Genomic DNA, 20,403 nt, shown 5'->3' on the forward strand with positions numbered 1-20,403 from the left:
GCAAACCGGTGTTATTGGTTGCATGGAATATTGGTGAAAGACTTGGCAGATGGTTATGATTATTTGTATTTGCAGTGGAGAGGTAATTAAAATCAAATCAATTCTGGTTTTCTAAGTCAAAGAATAACTCCTTTTTGTAATTGTAATTCCTATGAACAAAACACTGGTAGTACACATGAGTGTTTTTCTTATAACCTAAATGCAGAGATTTAATGTGATCTTGTCTTACATGGATCTAATCCTACCATCCCAGGAAACATTTGACCTTTTTGATTTTACTGAATTCTTTTTATCTTTTTTTCGGTCAAATTAAATTAAATATATGGGGAGGGGTAAGGGGATAGGTTAAGGTGAGCAGGGGGAGTGGGAGAGGGAGGTTGCAGAGCATCTCCCCCTGCATTTTCGACCAAAAATAATTAGGTAAAATTGGAAAAGGTCAAATATTTTCAACCAAGTAGACCTAAACCGGGAAGGGCCCTTGCAATAATTCTACATATACAACATCGTGAATTACATAATCATTCTCATATTGATTACTTTATTTCATAGAAAATCATTAAGTTCAATACTAATTACAGCGTTAAAAAAACCCACAAATGTGTTCACAGAGGTCCCTGGGGGTTAGTCAAATATGTGGCACTAACATTACATATCATTTAAAAATAAATGTGTAATTCTTCTTCCATGTTCTCCTCTATTAGGCCCTGAAGTGGGATCCTCTCCGCAGAGTGGACGCAAGAGTGTCGCGGCAGAAGGAATCTTGGTGCCACCAACGCCCCCTTCTCCTCGGAACCTGATACCACACGGTCACAGAAAGTGTCACAGCCTTGGATACAAGTCAGCTTTAATTTGGAAGCATATCCGTTATTTTGTTTAACCTCTGTGTTCGTTTTGTGGGATGGTGAAAGGGGAGCAGTGGCTCCGAGCAGGTCCTTGGAACATTAGGGCTTGGTGCTTTAGCTACTGTTGCTGTATCCTAGCAGAGCCACCAGCAAAAAGCGATTTTTATGGGCATATGGTGTATTTTGGGAGATGAGGTATGGGCATTTGCTTATTTTTAGCATTGTTTGTCTGTGGGATTGCACTTCTGATGTCCCAGGTATGGTTATAGGTCACTTGGGAATTCCATTGATAATCCTAAATGTTGTTTAAAAGCACTAGTTGTCAAAGGGCCCTTGATATTGGAGTTTAAGGGAGTGGACATTTCATGTTACTGGTCTTTGTCTATCCCACAGCTGCCCTTCATATGCCCTCACAGCACTGTAGGCTTGAGACTAGGGAGTTATTTGGCCTAACTCCGGGGAACCATGCACAATCAAGCCTTGCTTTTAATAAATGTATTGTAAATTCTGAGATTGGTGTGCATTTGTGTCCACAGCTTCATCCATAAAATGAACACTGCAGAGTTCAAGAGTGCCACCTTCCCCAATGCAGGGCCTCGGCACTTGCTGGACGACAGTGTCATGGAACCACATGCCCCATCCCGGGGTCAGGCAGAGAGCTCAACCCTTTCCAGTGGGATCTCTATAGGTAAGCGTGATTGTCCATTGGTAAGCTTGAAAGCAAAGTAAAATCTTGTATAAACTGCTCAACCCAAACAGTATTACAGTATTACTGCACTGGATAAATCGCGCACAAGGGCATTGTTTTACTGGAGATGTCTAGTCTGGTTTGATGGATAAGACTCATAATTTTTAATAGTTTTCTCCCTTTCTCCTTGTGGAAGACTATTGGCCTACCTTTTAGCTTGACAAATATTTTGCTTTAATTATGCCAAATGTGAATTTTTATTTACTAGTTGTCTAGAATTAGTTTTGTGCAAAGCGGTACATGTCTAGAGAATCACCTCAAGACATGCATATCATGTTGCTCAAATCCATCTGATTTCTAATTTTGGTAATTTGCATGATAAGCCATTAATGTATGAAGTTATGCTGCTTATCGGAGGGCCCTAGAGAGCTGACCAAGATGGCTGCTCCCCCTTGAGCTCCCGGAATCCTCTTTCGATACGCACCTGTAGGGACCGTACCGACACCGAATCCCCACAGTTAATCTACTGAAGGGCAGGTGGTCTCCCCGACAAAGTTCACACCGAGGGAAAGGACTCCACAACATGGGGGACAAGCTGAACCGTGCCACATGTGTACGTGGCCGTCTCCAAGGCAGGGGTGAGAGGCAGCCAGAAAATGACAGGCAGCAACGCAGCTCCAGAACACACCACTGGGCAGGCAGCGTCCGGGTGGAGGCCCGACACGAAGGCAGACGCTCGCCCCAGTCCCTGGCACAGAGAATACAGCGCGGCAAGCCACCATACCTGCCGGACCACAAGGAGCAACTCCTGTGATAGAGCCAAACAAGCAGAGGGGTCACGCTGAGGCAACACTGTGGCAGATGCCAGCGGCCCCCAGCTATCCTCCCATAACCGGACCAGAGCTGCGACCTCCGTCAATTTTGAATACCCCAGTTGGGTAAAGTGGCAACACCCACCCCCCCCCCAGGCCCGCAAGTTCCAGACTGAGGCGCCCCCGGGCACAGACGACCACAACGCCGTAGTCCGCCTTCCAACGGCAGCCCGGGTGTGGCAGCAGCCCGCCCACTGACGTCGGAGCAGGGCAAGAAGAGAAGGCCCTCCTTTGCTGGACTCCCTGCGCCTGAGGCATGCCCGCGATGACACCCCATCTGAGGAGCACTTACGGACTTGGCAGGCCCTGGCTGCTGTACCATCGCTGTTGCCTGGGGCCCCCCGCGAGTCCCCAAGCTGAACGGACTGCACCAACGGCAGCGGTCAGCGCCGACAACACAATGTGTTAACCGCATCTCACAGCAGCGGCATACAGGGTCCCATCTCACCAGCCCCCTCACAACCACATCAACGGGTGGCACGGTACTCATATTACTGGAACTCAGACTGGGCGCAACCGTTGCGAGAACCCCGCTTTGCCCAGACCTGGTGGCGAGGCACGGGACTTTCGTATATCCCCCTTGGAAACGCTGGGAGGCCTGACACACCCTGGAGCCCGTTGTGCTGCTGGAGGGGACCGCATGCAACAGCAGTCTAAATCTACACGTGATAGCCGCACCTGGGCCCAGCGCAACGAAATCCCCATGCGCCCTTCCTCACAGGCCCCCAACCGTCCTCTGCAGCAGGCACGCGCATGTTTGCGGAGGTCAGTGCCCCTGACCAATGGAGGAGGCTCGGGCGTGGAGAAACCAAGGCCCACCTAGACCACGCCGCGCCCACAAGACACAAGGAGCAACAGCGGAAACCCCTCCCCACCTTGCCTAAAGAACACGAGGCGCAAACGCACACTGGGCCCTGTGCCGCCTGAGGGGGTGGGGCTGCGGAACACAAATACCCCCCCACCCCCCGAAGAGAAGAGGAAACATCCTTGGTCCACACGTGGCCGGCGAGCAAATTGCAACAACAAGACGGAGTGGCAAACATGATCGGATCTCCCGTTGGTGAGCAATCTCTAGCCCGCCCACAGAACCATATATGCAATACCAACCAGGCTCTTAGTCCACTGTCCTCTGGTCTCAAACTCGGACGGAGCACGTCCCCCCCCCCAGCACCCCCACCCAAGTCTGCGTCCTCCTGGGATCAGTTACAGCGTCACTACACATGGGGAAACCGGACAAGTCGCAGAAGAAACTCCATTTTAGATTCAGGACCATACCCAAGACCCCCAAGCAACAGACATCACCTGCACCCGCAGAGACAGAGATGGAACCAAATGACAACGCTGTCCAAACCCCAGGTCCAGATTTTCGCGAGATCCTACTGGATCTTAAAGCCGGCATTGGCAGCCTATACTCGAAACTGGACACCCTATCCTCGAAAGTCGATCAACTACAGCATCCTCTCGATAAGCACGGCAATAGGCTTGACACTACAGAACAGATGGTGTCAGACCTGGAAGACGGCAGCATGGCAGTGAACACGCTTGAAACTCAGATGAAAACGGTGATGGCCAAGAATCAGGACTTAATGGGGAGGAATCGCTGCAACATCAGACTAGTGGGAGTTCGGGAGAAACAAACTCTGCAGAAAATGAAAGACTTTGTTGAAACTGTCTGCAAGGAGCTCTTTAGTGCAGACGCCCAATCTCACCTCTTTGTGGTGGAAAGGGCTCATCGTGTTCCTGCTACTCGCTCAAACCCAGGTGTGCTTCCAAGACCCATCATCGCACGGCTTCTCAACTACAAAGACTGTGACACAATCCTGCGACTTGCCAGAGAGAAGTGGGAACTGCACTACGACGGCGACAAAATACAAATGTTCCCGGCAGTGCAAACATCCCATAGGTCCTTTACTGGAGTGAAGAGACACCTCAGAGAAAACCAAATTCAATATTCAATGCTTTTCCCCACCAGGCTACGTGTGCAACACGCAGGGAAAACACAATTCTTCCCCTCCCCCGAAGCACTTAGCAGCTATCTGGACGATGTGGGCTGCCATCCGTGTTGCAACAGCCCGAGGCCGGTTGGAGGCGACCGCATCAGGAGAGACCCGACCTGAAACTCTGAGGTATGTGGGGTCCTAGCGCAACACAGTTCCCTACACCTCTCAGCAACCGTAAGGGTCAACTCCATCAAGAAGAGGGGGGGGGGCGGTATTTGTATTTATTTATTTATAATGCGCAACCCGCAGGCCCGGAGGCATCAGGGCGCAACTTATACAAGGTTACAAAAGTATATATACAATAATAGCGATGCATGAATTTACAAAGGAATAACATTACACAATATGGACAGGACATTAGGTACAAATCAAACAGTAGAGCCGGAGCCGCTAGGTACTAACCGGGGTCGGCAGGTCAGAGTAAGTGGAACAGGGGCGCTGTGCGGGACTTAAAGCTGGCCGAAAAGCCAGGATCTGGTATTGGCTTTGAAAGTGTAGAAAGACTCTTCTGCTCTGATTGTAGCAGGGAGGGAGTTCCAGAGCTTGGACGCTAGGACCGGGAAGCTTGAACCCCCTGCTTTTTGCAGTTTAAATCTAGGAATGGCTAGACAGTGGGACTGGGCAGTTCTTAGTGGACGGGAGGTCACGTGTCGCGATAGTCGACTGCCGAGGTAGAGGGGGGCCTTATTAGCCAGGCATTTGTGCGTAATGGCGACTGCTTTGAGTGAGATTCTTTGCTTGACAGGTAACCACTTTAACTTTGTTCTAGTTTCTGTGATATGGTGGTTACGAGGGATGTTTAAGGCGGCTCGGATGGCATTGTTTTGGGTAGTTTGGAGTTTATTTAGGTTCTCTTGGCTGGTGCCTAGGTAGAGGGCACTGCAGTAGTCGATTTTAGCCATGATGAGGGTTCTCGCTAGTGTGACACTGTTGGAAGTAGTGAGGAAAGGTCTGCAGGCTGCAATGAGTTTGCATGTGTATGCAGACGCAGATTTGACAGCATTCGTTTGTCGGGTTAATGATAAAGTAGCGTCTAGGTAGAACCCTAAAGTTTTAGTGTCTTTAGAGACTCGAATGTTATTGCCGTCTATGGTGAATGACTGATATGACGGTTCTAGTCTGCTTAGGCCTTGTGCAGTGCCCAAGATCAGAAGCTCCGTTTTGTCGTCGTTTAGGCAAAGCTGGTGTTGGGCCATCCAAGCTTGGATGACCAGATAGACATCATTGAGGGCCTTGGTATCAGCTAGATAATCACCAGTGATGGGGATGAGTATTTGGGTGTCATCCGCATAATTAGTGTAGGAGACACCCAGATAGTCGAGCACATCAAAGAGTGGTTTTGTGAAGATGTTATAGAGTGTAGGTGACACACAAGAGCCCTGAGGTACGCCACAGTGAATAGGGGAAGGGTCGGCGGCTGCGGATGGGGCAAAGACTCTCATGGATCTGTTGCTCAGAAAGGATTTGATCCAGGCTGCAGCCGAGGATGAGAAGTTAGCAGCGGAGTGGAGGTGCTTGCAAAGGATTTGGTGGTTGACCAGATCAAAAGCAGGCAAAAGGTCGAGAAGTAATAGCATGGCTAGCTTGCCCTGATCCTTTAGGTCCTCGATTTGGGTTTTGAGGTCTATTAACGCAGTCTCCGTCCCGTGTCTGGGGCTGAATCCAGATTGTCGTAGACCTAGCATGTTATTGGATTCCAGATAATTTTGAATCTGAAGGTATGCAGCACGGTCTAAGATCTTAAGCAGAAATGGTACTGTTGTGATAGGTCGGAAATTGGTAGGAATACTTGGGTCGAGGGATGGTTTTTTGAGCAGAGGGATCACCCAAGCATCCTTCAGGTTATCCGGGACAATACCGGTTTTGAAGAACGAGTTAATGAAGGCCATGATGAATGAGGCCAGCTCATGCGCCGAGTCCTTAATAATAGGGGCTGGGCAAGGATCACCTTGGCAGTTGGAGGGTTTAATTCTGAGAATTATGTTTTCTACCTCAACGACGGTGAGCGGTGAGAATGTAAATTGTGTGGTGTTAGCAGCGTCTGGAGTGGGGGCCTTGGCAGGGAAAAGAGCGCGGTTGTCATGCTCCAGGCTGTCCTGCTTATCTTTAATTTTCGCTTGTAGCTTGCTCTGCCTGTCCCAATACGGTACTGTCCTGACTAAACCACACAAGCATGCCCTGCAGGCACAACTACCACTTCATCCAAATGGGAGTCAGCGACCTTGGATGGCACTAGCGCCCGAGCTCAGCACTGTTCTACAGTTTCTGGGGGAGGGTACATTTGACGGATGAGTTGGGGGTTTCCTGCGAGGGTGGGACAGAGAAGGGAAGTTCATAGTTGTAAGGAAAGCACCGACCACAGCCTGGCCGGCCCCTGACGGACTCCCCGCTGCACCTCGACATACAAGAGTAATGGGCATGGATCCAATTTTCTGCATCTGAGTCAATGGAAAAACACCCGGCATATGCATGAAACAACCCTCGACAATTCAAACTAGCAATATGGAACATTAGAGGGGGTAACAACCCAGCCAAAACACCCCAGTACCTTAAAAGGCACAAAGTTGAGGTTGTCTTTTATATAGGAGACCCACCTGCTCCCCTCTTCCGGGGGCCGCTGGGCCACCACATGGGGGTGCCACAGATATTACTCCTCCTTCTGGTCTTACGCCATGGGGCTGGCCATCATGATCAACAGAAGCGCGAAGTGTCAGCGGCTCGCGATGATGAGGGAAGGGCATTATTAGTCCACAGGATACTAGAAGACACCAAAGTAGTTCTGGTGAACACACATGGCCCAAATAACGATGGCACCACCACCTTTGATTGGGTAATGATGCACCTAGCAGAAGCTGACACAGCCACAATCGTATGGAGCTGCGACCTAAACACCACACTAGACCCCAAATGGGATAAATACCACACAACATAAAACAAAACCACCAACACTAGTCTTCAAGTTCTCGAAATTTGCTAGACCTACAATCTAGCAGACAGTTGGCGGCTTAGTCACAAAGAATCCTGAGAATTCACTCCTGGGTTCTCAGGACGGGCTCGTGTTTGGATTATCTCCTGGTCTCTCAGGCAGGGGGCTTCCAATTGGGACAATGCTCAATCCTCCCAAGAACCCTCTCCGACCACTCCCCAGTTACCCTGGAATGTATCACAGCAAACAACTCGAGAGGTGGCATTGCTTGGAGATTCTAACCAGGGGCACTTCAAGACCCAGTGTTCGCCCAAGAGCTCCCGGAGGAGATCACCTCCTTCCTTTCAGTTAATCAAGGATCCATCGCATCACACAGAGCCCTGTGGGAGTCCCTAAAATGTTACATTAGAGGGATATGCATAGCTAAAGAGAACGGGATACTGAAAATTATTAGGAGAGATTTGGTGGGAAGCGAGACCTGGCTAAAAACTAGAACGCAATTACACCACCTCAAATGACCCCAACACACTAGGCCACATTTAAGAAGAGCTAGACAAGTTCAGGAGCAACGCGGATCGGAGAGCCAAATTCCTGATGCAATGCCACCAAATTGGCCAATACGGCAAAGGCCAAAAGCCAGGGGCCCTTCTAGCAAAACTGTTATCTGCGGATAGATGGCCCCCACGAGTCGACTGCGTCAGAAACCCACAGGGGAAGCATATCCACACTGAGGCCGAGGTGGTGGCAGCATTTCGCGCCTTTTACCTCGACCTGTACAGCTCAAAATCCCCAAATGACCCAGTAGCCCTCCAGGCGTACCTGAACGACACCAAGCTGTACTGGGCAGAGGGGGACATGAGAGATTTGCTAAATAGACCAATCACTTCCGAAGAAATCCTAGCGGTGATAAAAGTATTACCCTGGACAAAATCACCTGGCCCAGGCGGCCTGACCGGGGAATTTTATAAATCACACAGCCCGACCCTTTCTCCCATACTGCTGTCAGTCTGCGAGGAAGCCCTGACGAACGGGAGTCTGCACCCCACACTACGCGAGGCCAGTCTCATCCTCCTTCACAAAGCAGGGAAACCCCCAGAGGACTGCGACTCATATAGACCAATATCATTAATAAATGTGGACAATAAAATCCTCGCCAAACTCCTAACCAACCGGTTGCTCCCACTAATGCCGGGACTGGTGCTAGCCGACCATGCCGGCTTCGTGCCAGGACGCAATACGACATTTGTTATACGCTGACTCTTCGGCATCATTGAAGCACTAGACCCCTCGACGCAGCCAGTAGCGATCCTACTCGACACATTTGGCATTTGACTGTCAAATGGCCGTACGTCTTTGCAGTGCTAGAGAAACTGGGTCTTGGAAAATACTTCCTCAACCTAATCTACTTCCTGCCCCTTGTCAGTCCTGTTTGCATTAGCAATGGAACCCCTGGCTGACAACCTTAGGGCCAAACTCATAGATAAAGGCCTCACCATTGGGCCTCACACACTGATCGTGTCTCTCTACGCCGATGATGTTGCCCTCCTGGTCAGCGACCCAGCATCAAATATAAATCCAGTGATGAGGGAGGTGTTTGGGTTCGGTGCCTTCTCGGGTTTATAGATTAACCAGAACAAATCAGTCGTGTTCCCACTAACCCCCGATACAGTCGTGTTCAAAGACAACTTTGTGTTAAGGTGGGAGACTTCAGGGGTCAGATTCTTGAGGCTAATGATGTCCAGAAACCGCGAAGACCTATTTCGCCACAACTACAGAAGGGTGATGGAGATGCTCAGGGACCAAATAGCTAGGGGAGTCACCTCCCGCTCACACTATGGCGCGGTTGTCGATTGTCAAAATGGTCATATTACCCAAGCTTCTATACCTATTCGTCAACATATCACTGCTCGTGACACGGAGCTTCTTTCACCGTCTGCGCAGCTTTATTCTTGAACTCTTTTGGGCGGGCAAACCAGCGAGAGTAGCCCAAACAATTTTTGTCCAGCCAAAGACGGTCTGGGGCTTCCCGATCTTGAACAATACTACTGGGCTGCCCAGGCACAATTTGTGAGTTTCTGGTATGCCACCCAGTCCATTAGTCCAGATCGAAAGGGCCCTACTGACCTCCAACCTCTTAGGAGCTGCCATCAAAGGGAAAATTCAAGTATCAACCAAGACCCTGAACATAGTGCACACCACATACGAGATTTGGAACAAGATTGCAAAAATGTTGCTGTCAGTTTTCACCCCTCCTCCCGGCACGGTTCATCCCAGGCATGCCACTCATGGCTGAGAAAACCTACCTCCAATGGCCAGACAAGCTGAAAATTGAAACACTGAGCGATTGGTTTGTAGACGGGCACTTTTTGACCCCTCAGCAGGCTCGGGAATGGGTTGCGGACTCCCCCTTAGACATCTTCATTTACTTCAGACTTAGACACACTCTTGGATCCCTGCTCCCCTCATTTCCAGCGCAGCCACCCACTTGGCAGCTCTTACACGGAGTCATTTTAGCACAGGGCGAGGGCAGACTGGTATCCAAAATTTACAAAGAACTACTGGCCACCCCCACAGATCAACCCAAGTCCCCCAAACTGAGATGGGAAAACACTCTGGCTGACTCAATCACTGAAAAGGACTGGATATTTATACTGCAACAGACTCAAAAGGTGTCCCTGAACAAACAATACAAACCTATTCACTTTAATTTCCTCCATCAAGTATACCACACTCCAGCTAGACTCCACAAACATTGTCAGATGATGACGGCCGCATGTGAGAGATGTGGCATTGCTCCAGCAGGCTTCCTCCATTTGGCTTAGGAGTGCCCGTCAGTCGGCCGGTACTGGGTTGAGGTGCTGACCAAAATCTCAGCAATAACGGCAGAACAACTTACACTGCCCGCTGGTGACGATGCTGGGTTGCACCAGAGATTTAAAGCCAGCAATTAGGAAACTGACCGGACTACTGCTGGTACTGGCACACCGGCGAGTGGCGATGTCCTGGGGAAGATGGCAACCTCCCAGAACACAGAGGTGGCTGCAGGATTTCATGTACTGCCATGACTTGGACATAAGCTTCATCATAACACTGCCACAACACGCTCGACCACCAGACATATGGGGGCCCTACATCAACTACCTGTTGATGCTACTGGACTGAACCCTGTTACACGATCCACCTTATCACCGAATTACTTGGTCAAAATTCCACTTCACACATTGACCATCTGAGAAAGTCGACACAAATGCCAACATGCCAAATACTCTTTGTATGGAAACGGGGTGGGTGGGGAGGGGGGAGATGGTGTCCGGATCGGAGGGCGACTGGTGCAGTTTCCTTGTATTCAATTTCTTTGTTTGGAAAAAGACCAAAAATGTGTAGGTTGATTGTCATTATAAAAACACTGTTACTGTTTGTGTATGATGATGAAATATTGTGAGTGATGTATGTTGTCATTGATAGTTAAAAGGTGGGTTATCATAGAAACGAAAAGATAGACAGAGATAAGATGTTGATAGCATGCAGGTGTTCTAGAGCAGCTGAGAAGGTGAACGTGTCTGAATATTTAGTAGAAGCACTGTATGGGACATTGAGGTTGTTGCATAATTTGGCAATACTGGCGATTATTTGTTTAAAATATTGGAAATGAATTCAAGGATGATTGCTCATGACCCACCTCTTTCCTAATGCATGCCATCAATGCCATTGACCCTCAGTCATAGTCTTACTGACATTTCTGAGAGCTTTCATCAGCTGCAAAGTGAGATTATTTTGGAACCTGTTACTTAATAATAGACTCTATTCCAAGTCCGAGTGCATGCAACTTATTTTTGTTTCCCACATTTGTAATTTGACCACAATGCATTGTTTACCCCTTTTTATGTTGCAAGTCTTCAACCATTTCAGCCCAGTGCCACCTCTATCTTTCTTCCCCATATAATTCTACTACCTTTTTTATTTTCACCAAATCTACTCTTATTATTGTAACTAAGCTGTTATACTTGCGCTAAGATCTGCAGTAGGCCATATGCCTAATCAGTGGCAGAGACTTTCTTCTCAGAGCTTTGTGTTTGCTTTTAGGGAGCAGTGATGGATCTGAGCTTAGTGAAGAGACTTCCTGGCCAGCTTTTGAAAGGTAAGAAATTGCTACAGCTCTAAGCATGATCCTAGTTTGTTGCCCATTTTCAATGTTATTGCATTCACATTTCCTTTGTGTTGAATGCATTATTTTCTTTTGTTACTCAAAAAGATATTTGTGTGTAGTTATTTCTGTAGCATGATCCTTTCTGGCAAGAAACCGGTCTGTGTATTGAATGAGAAGTACTTGCAGGAAAGTGGAAAAAAGGTGGTGTGGGGGTGTATTGTGGAACTCAGTGAGTCAGCAGTTAGCCTTCACTTGGGTGATATTAAAAGAGTACAGTCTACAGGTCTTTCCACAGATGACTTGTGCTAATAAATTATTCCAGAATATCAGTATGTGTGTAGCAGGAGGCGGCCTGTTTTCTAGTTTTTTCCTTTTTGCTTTTCTTGGTGTTCAGTGTGCCATTGTCATGGCCTGGAGTGTTGTCCCTTAGAGTTGGTCTTTTTAATCTGTTTGCAAAATAGCATTGGTCCTTACATTGTACATTATTCACATTTGTTTCAACATGTTGCAAGCCTGTGATGGAGTGGACAGTAATTCCTTAGGGGTGGGAGCTATTGGATTGGCCCCTGTAATAAGGTGAATTGTTGCTTGATGATCAGCTTTCAGAGAGACCATGGTACATTTCGAGAACCTTGTGAGATATGGGCTGTCCTCACCCCATAGATCAAAGAGGGCATGACGGTTGTTTTGGAAGTCTGAGGCAGGGATGCAGGCTTGGTTTTGTCGGGTAGTGAAAAGTGTGTGGCAAGTCTTGGGGGTGAGTCCTACAAGCTTTGCACAATGATTTGGGGTGAGAATTATTTCAGCCATCAAGTGCCTGATTGTGCTTCTGAGGAGAATTAGCTCAATCTTCTGTGTTTCAATTTTAGGTATACTGTCACTATCCAGGCTGGATAGAGGGAGACAGTTTTTCAGACTAAGAATGTTGATATATAGTTCACCTTTTAGTAGAGTTGCTGGCATACTGATGGTTCTTATGGCTGGGAAACCTTATTAATCATTTAATAGCAGTTGAAACAAAAAATTGGTGTCACATTGCACAACCTGTCCAACCTATTTTGGCCCTTTTGCCCCTCAACAAGTGAGGTAGGCGATCTTCAGATTCTAACTGCACGTCATTCTTAAGTAGGCCCTCAAGTTAAACTCTCTAACTCCACGTTACTTTCTTGGTTTATAAAGAATTGTTTCAAATTTACAATTGAAAACAAAGTTACCAGATAAAACTTTAATTTTCACTTGTGTTCCCTGGGAGGGCGATCCAATTCTTGTTAGTCTTAAAGCTAAATGAGCCCCAGTGTTCAATTGCATCTGGGTACAGCTTTGCCTCTATGAGAAATGTTCCAAACAAGCAACAGAAGTCTCTTCTTAGGGCATCTGACACTTTGTTTGCTCTAAAGAATATTTTTGCTGAAAACAAGCATTAAAGCATCATTAATCCTTCATCACAAGCGTACATTTAAGGATTGCCAAATAAAAAAACTTGTGTGATGGTTAAATATGGGATCTTTGCATGCACCATCAGCAGTCATCCAAGAGCTCATCATCCACTCTATGCAAGAATAGAAGTTCATAAAAAAAATCATTTTAAAGAAAGGGTGAGACCTAAAGAGGGGTATAGAGGATGCAGAATAAGTGGTGAAAGACTTTGACTTAAGTAGTGCTGTATCAAAAACTATTTCTAGGCCCTCCCCCTCAACACACACCCCATCAGTGCAACCTCTGCCGGGGCTCTTTCTATTGGTGCATTCTGCCTAAGCAAAGTCAACGTTGACTAGAAAGACATCTACATGCTCTCTGGCAGATCTAAGTTTGCACGACTTCTGCTAACAGAGCTCCTATGAACAAAAGCCCCCTTTTTATGTTCAAGGCATCAGTGAAACCTCCACCAATTCAGTCTGTCAGCACAATCTCTGATGGTGCACCACTCTGTAATCAAGTTGTCAGTTTACAAAGTCGTAACAGTGACATTTCAACTTATCAGAATCACTCATTGATTAAGCCCCTGTTGGCGACAAACTCATTTACAGCGATATTGGTGATGTTGGTGCAGCTTTCCAGCAATTGAAAGACGGATCAGTATTCTTGAATGGAACGTTTGCCTGTACAGTATTTTAATGTTCTCACCAGTAATTCTATCTGGCCTTCTGCCTGAAGAGATCCTGGAGCAAAATCTTCACACACATTTTGAGGCCATGCAGAACCCCCGGGAATAGCGACTATTCAGTCTCAAAGATCCTCAGAAAGAGATAATCCCATGGAGAATTTCCGGTCCATCTACCTCTGTGGATCTGCCATTTCCAAATCAGTTACTGTTGCAGTGAATCCTGACATCTCTGCACCCTAAGTTATCAGTTCCACCTTAGTTGCAACCCCTACAACCACACACTGCTGCCACCCCCAAAACATTGCATTCCTAACTTCCACCAATCCTTGATGAGCCACAGATGTCTGGTGTACCAGTGGCTGCATCTCTGCCTCCATCGCCTCTCAAGGTGAAAGCTAAGAGTTCTTAACAGAAAAGAGAAGAGGAGCATTTGGGGACCCATACCAAAGGGAGATGACCGTTCACTACTTTAGAGCTGAGAAAGATATGCATTGGGTCAAGATAATAGAACAACCATATGCCCATAATGAGGCTGATGAATAGAAGGATGGGTTCTTACTTTGATGCCCCACAAGGGCCCATGTCTAAAAGCCCCCCAATGAAATTGTTACATTTCCTTACCTGATGAATATGGCAATCAATAAATGGGGTCTTTGTCACTTCAGCGAAGGAAGACTAGATCCTCTTGGATTTGTTAAATATGCACCATAAGGCAGCCTCATCCATTCTGATTTTAAAACATATCTGGAAAGAAGGTATTGTAAACATGAATACTTTCTTTTTCACTCCTCCTCTTAACAGTAAAGTGGAAATAACGTTTATACCTCCAGATGACACAACTAAATACCTTTGTGGTCTCTCTAATCCACAATCCGTTATCTCAGTTATTGCTAAAAGCCTTTCAACTAATCCATCTGTACAATGCTTGATTGACCCAAACAGAAAAGGTAGGAAGGCAAACTTATTTGCAAAAAGCGTGAGTGATGGAATTGGATGGCACCTCTACTCAAACAAAGGGAAAGGGAAGCTTTCGCCATCTTGAAGAAGAAGCAGCATCCAATCATGCCATAACTGTACTAGGCGATATTGTGGAAACTGGCTTTAAGCACATGGCAAATGTGGCAGCTCTTTACAAACAGGACTAGCTTAAGTATTCTACCTTCAAGCCAGGCAGAAATATTGTATATGTCATTTGTTGGAAAGTATCTCTTTGTCGAAATAGTTGAGACCCTCCATACCATCAAGGCTGATCCGGGGGTGTCCTACAATAGCTTGGGTTTATTTCCTTTTTTCTGTGCTAATTGAAGATCCAACACAAACCAGAAGTTGTTAGGCAGGTAACCATCAGGGCTACCAGTCGTACAGAAAAGGGCAACAAATATAATGATCTCCAAGGTGAAGGCTACATCCAAATCCAATGGTGAGCAATCTAACAAGCAGACATTCCAGGCCCCGCTTTTTGAACATGGTGGGGGAAAAACAATTTATTCTGAGAAACAGTGGGCACACAACAGACACATACTAAACCAGGTATATAAACTGGCGTTCATGGCAAAACCCCCAATGAGAACTTTTCAACCTGGCCATCCACAGTCAGATTTGCAATAAGAGGTACGCCTTCTCTCCAAAATGGCTACCTCTGCATAGCAGAATCTGTGTACTCGCAGTATTTCCGTGTGAAAAAGAAAACATTGAAAATGGCTGCCCACCTTTGACCTAATGTATTGGAATACATTCCTGAAGTCCAGGTTGCTCAAGATGGTCCTGCTGCAGAGCATCATTCCTCTGTTGCAGAAATGAGATTACTTGGCATCCATAGACTTGGAGAATCCATACTTCCACATGCCCATTCACTGTGATAACACAAAACATACCTCTGGGTCATGGCCCTCTGAGGATTTTCAATTCCGGTTGCTAGCCTTTGACCTCAAGTCAACCCTGTGGGCTTTCACAAAATGCCTCATGCCAATGGGCGCACACTTCAGGGGGCAAGTTTACAAAGTCTATCCCTATTTGCATAATTGGTTGATGTGAGACTTCTACAGACAGTTCCCAAGACCCTGAGGTATCAGTGTTAGAAGGATTACAGTAAATTGATCCTCTTGAGCTTATGCCATTGCTGGAATTGCAATATCCGGGTCCACAATTGGAGACCTATTTAAGACCATCTCGGCTCATGCTGGAAACAAATCACAAGAAAATCAGAAAACAAGCTAGATAACTCCTTCAGTAAGTCTCTACTGTGGTGAAAGGATAGTCGGTCTTGAGGGAGCAGAACCATTTTGCATAATCGTAGTTTCTGTGAGCAATGATTGGGCATTATGCAATTGGTTGCCTTTGCTCAGGGAGAAAAGTGGTCCTTTTTCTCAGAGTCAACACTATAATGTTCAACATCCCAAAGCAAGATGGGACCCATCACCATTTGAACACTACCACCTATTTTCCTCTCAGTGTTCAAAATGTTACTGCAAATTCCTATGGCAGGACCTTTATTAACTGCCACGAGAACAAGGCTCAACTTAGTTGCATCTTCCAGTGACTGGGAACCCTTCATATAGATCTCTTTGCCACTGTACAGAGCCAGGAATGGGAGTTCTGCACAAGAAGGAAGAGGGCTTGCTGGGAGCACGTTTTCAATAAGAGGGTCTTGAATATTTGGCTGCAACTTACTGAAGGGTTGAGATAAATCTTCAATTTTAGCCTTGCTGATGATCCCGATTGTATTGGCATGGGCAAGGTAACTGTGGTTCTCGGTCCTTCCCTCTGGCTTTGTCGCCACGACCCAGAATCACAGAACCTCAAGGTGTGGCTCCTGAATTCAGGCATGCAGGGCTGCTTCTGGACTGTTGTGTGATTTTCCATGCAGCTCATTCCTCTTCCTCAAATAAAATTTTACATGCGATTCCCAGAAAGACTTGCATCGGTTTTGCCGTCATCAAGCATTATATCCTTTCCTATTCATTGCAACTGTGCAGGCCGACATGCCTCGCAGTACATTTGGTAGCCATATGCAAATATTACACCACCTGACTGTACATCACTTATTAAGAAAAAATATTATTGGGAATTGTTAAGCAGTCTATTCTGCATTATCCCACTAGTGAGGACAATACCTACTTCTAGAAATTCAGTACCATTCTGTTGAGGCTAATGGGTCTCGTGAGGCTATGCATAGGGCAAAAATTAAATGTCTCCTTTTACGTGTCATGTCAACTTTACAAGACGTACAGGAGAGAATCTGGCATTTGCAGTCAACGAGCAATACCTGCCATTTTCAGAAAGGTGGTGGTTTTGAGAGCTTTAGATTTTCCCCCTTAATGATGCTGTTGTGCTTCCTACATTTTCGAGGAATCCTCAGCAGCTGATCGGAGACTTCACATGCTAGATGTTGATCGCTCTCTTAAATATTACATTGACAGAACTAAAGACTTAAGGAAGTCCACACAACTGTTTGTAACTTTTGGGTCAGTAAACCTATGGTAAGATAATTTTCCAGCAAGGATTGGCATAGTGGATTACAGCAACCATCCCCTTCTGTCACAAGAGGTCAATCTGCTCATGGCAGACATCACTGATGCCCATACATTAAGAGCAATGTCTTTTGTGGCTTCTGCGATGACAGTAAACCATATGAATTGCTTAGCATGGTTGGCTAGATGGGCAGTACTACATACCTTCACTGGATACTACTGCCTGAACATGGAAGCATGAAGAGAAGCAAGGTTAGACAAGGAGTACATCAGAACTTATTTAGATGAGGTAAGCGCCTCTGTCGCGCCTGCTCTTCATGATCAGGTACTCTATGCCTATGTAGAAATATTGCTTTACAATCTACTAAAAGCTTGTGAATCATCTGACATTTTTATTGCTGAAGAAGAAACTAGTTCTTTACCTGTACTCTAGTTCTAATGGACTCCTTCCTCCTACAGATTCTTTATCAAAGAAATATCCACCAGTCGTCATTCCTCTACGGACACTTTCAGCCACCAGGGAGTGCTCTGCATCAGCTCAGCATCCTTGACGAACATGACTCTAGATGTTACGACATGAGTAGTATTTATGTACATGGACCTAACTGTGCATTATGACCACAGTTGTTTTTTTCTGCATGCTCCGCATGATGCCTCTGTAATAGGCTGTTGTTCCGAGATGTTTAATTTGCCTGGTCATGTCTCTAGCTAAGGCTTGGGTCTAAAGCCCTGCAAGGACTGTGATAGGACCATGGCAATGTCTGACCCACGCAAGTGCTAACAAGTACCACACGATCAGAAGTGTGGATCCTGCTAAGTCATGCATCCAAAGTCCCTGATAGAAAGTGCTGCAAAGTTTTTCACCACTCTCCACAAGGATGGAAAGACTCCCTCAATATCCCCATCTTCTTCCTCTTAAAAGACCAGCCTCACTCAGTTGAGAAGACCAAGGAACTAAAAGATTCATACTCCAAGGAGGAGAGTGTGAAAAATGACCAGAAGGAGTGCTTGTAATGGTTTCCTACTTCCGATGGATTTCTCGTCTGATATTTTCCAGCTGTCTTCAGAAACATTTTTTCCCAACAGGGGCTGCAGCAAGACTCTGCGTTGGCCCCTCTGACCCATTAGGTGCTCCCGCCGGACTTGACACCTGAGCCACTATAAATGGATTAGCTGTGCACCATGACCTCATTTTCTTTTTTTTGCTCACTCTCTATGCTTCAAGAATGCAGCTAAAATCTTAGCTGTACTGTCATTCCTAACCTATTTGAAGGCATCAGGCTTCAGGCCCTGCACAGATTGTAGATGACTGATGTCTGTCTCTGCCCCTCCCCGAGCCCAGGATAAGTCTTTACTGCTTGAGGGAGGAACATGCCCCAAAGGACTGCATGTCATGTTAATCCATATACCCAAAGCCCTTCGGGAACGTGCAGCTAAATGTTTAACCTTACACCCCAAGCATGGCAAAAGGGACAGCATGAGACCTTGTTCGTAGTCCCCTGGGTGTGGTGTGTAGGACTGAAGACTGTTTCCAGACCCAGAGCAATAAGCAGCATCACAAGAGGTCCCAGTCCCCGAGTAGTTCCTCTAGACATGGTCCTTTGTCATCTTTGAAAAAGAGGTGCCATCACTCCAAGGGCTCCACTGAGGATTTCGGTCTGCAAGTACCCCTTATGAATGAGACTTCCAGCTTAAGATGTTCACTATCTTCGCCAAGGCACCAGTTCCTCCACCACATTTAGAGGAGCCGGCAGGGGACCCTTGTGAGACCATGACTGCATGTCTATGGGCTCAGCCCCAGCTTTCATAAATCCTGACTGAGCAAACAACACCAGCTCCCCGCACCACAGCACCATTGGTGCAGACTTTTCTCTCGAATATGTTTTGCTTCCAATTGGAACATTTTTGTCAAAGATCTGAGGTCTGCGACGAAGAGGGTGACACTGTACCTTTTGGCCTAGGAACCCCCTATGCTCTAGGGAAGTGAAGGGTTTTCCAGAGGAACTTTTATGACGAGAATGAGGATCTGCTAGAACTGCCCTTGTATCTTCAGGAAGCCAGTTACCTTGACATGTGAGATTGGCGGTCTTCGTGCACCGTCTCCAAGGAAGCCTCATGCTTCTGTGGATTAGTTGATGGCGAAAGTGGTTGACGAATGGCACTTGTCGATCCCTAGCAGACCAAAAGTTTAACTTGTGCTTTCGGTCGTTCTGGATGAGGGCCCACAGACCCAGACCTTGTTGCTCTTTAACCTGTCAGTGGAGGCCCCAGTGTTGAAAAACTGGGCAACGCCCACCTCAGTCCCGGATGTGGACCGAGACTTGACAGAGAAACATCCGGCGCCTTCGGATCCACCATTCCTTTCCACGCATGCCTCCCCAGAGAGCCTGGTGGTTCAGAGCATAACAGCCAATCTTAAGACATCCTCCTTTCCTCCCTTGCCCCCGGATAGAGAGAGCAAGACGTTGAAACTATGGGGATGCAAGGCGTTTGCCTCAGGTATTTTTGCCCTGAGGGCGGTAAATACTTTCTTTATGGCCTCTGGACTGTGGAAAGTCTGCTAGTGGGTGAAATGAAGGGCTTCACAGCCCTACGTCGGGATGGTAGGGAGATGTGCAGTTAACATTGCGTCTTGACAAAGCAGACTGCGTAGCATGAGACATGGCCACTAGAATGCCTGGCTGCGGACCTCTGGGTTCACATCAAATGTTGAGGCCAAGCTTCTAGACATGCATTTTGATGGGCAGAATTTGTTTAGCACAGAGGCAGATGAGTCTCTGCAGAATTTCCCATCTTCCAAAGCCACAATAAGGTTCCTCGGTCTGGTGGTCCAACAGCCCCTGTTCCCACTAATAGGGGAGAGGGTTTGGGCATTTTCCCTCTTATGTCCATCGGGCAGGAGCTAAGAGACCTCCGGCAAGCAGCCAGAATGTCCTTCCTAGGGAAGAAGCAGTGGACATCAGATAGGGCGGTTGTACTCCTGTGAAGGAGACTTCTGGCACCACACCATTGTGGGGGAGAATATTCCTGTGTGGCAAGGAATGGCATTGTACCTTATGCCGGGCTATTGCCTCCCTTTTTTCAACATCCGACTACCCCCTCCTTTCCTCCAGACCCTCTTCTGTTGGGTGAGGTCTGTCAGCTTCTGATGAAGGGTCCCATGGAATTGGTGCCCCACTCGGAATGAGACAGCCGTGGGTATTCTCTTTACTTTCTATCACTGAAGGAAGAAAGACTGTGTTTTTAATACCATTCTGTATCTATTGCTTTTAACTGTGTTCCTGCACAAGGACAAGTTTAAGAGGGTCACCTTGGCCCAGATGCTTCAAGCCCTTGATCTGCAGGACTGGTTGA

The 20,403-nt window shown here is 47.0% G+C and overlaps 1 protein-coding gene across 7 annotated transcripts in view; it reads left to right on the forward strand.

Annotated features, from left to right (window-relative positions):
* RALGPS2 (Ral GEF with PH domain and SH3 binding motif 2) overlaps nucleotides 1–20,403 on the forward strand; it is a 2,782,724-nt gene that overhangs the window by 2,489,689 nt on the left and 272,632 nt on the right. For all 7 annotated transcript variants that reach the window (XM_069641167.1, XM_069641168.1, XM_069641166.1 and 4 more), the window contains 3 exons: nucleotides 702–837; nucleotides 1,379–1,530; nucleotides 11,412–11,466. In XM_069641167.1, coding sequence (XP_069497268.1) covers nucleotides 702–837; nucleotides 1,379–1,530; nucleotides 11,412–11,466 — 343 coding nt within the window. The remainder of the gene's footprint in view (nucleotides 1–701; nucleotides 838–1,378; nucleotides 1,531–11,411; nucleotides 11,467–20,403) is intronic.

Source organism: Ambystoma mexicanum, chromosome 1q, assembly GCF_040938575.1.
Source record: "Ambystoma mexicanum isolate Mex_15411 chromosome 1q, UKY_AmexF1_1, whole genome shotgun sequence".
NCBI classification, from domain to species: domain Eukaryota; kingdom Metazoa; phylum Chordata; class Amphibia; order Caudata; family Ambystomatidae; genus Ambystoma; species Ambystoma mexicanum.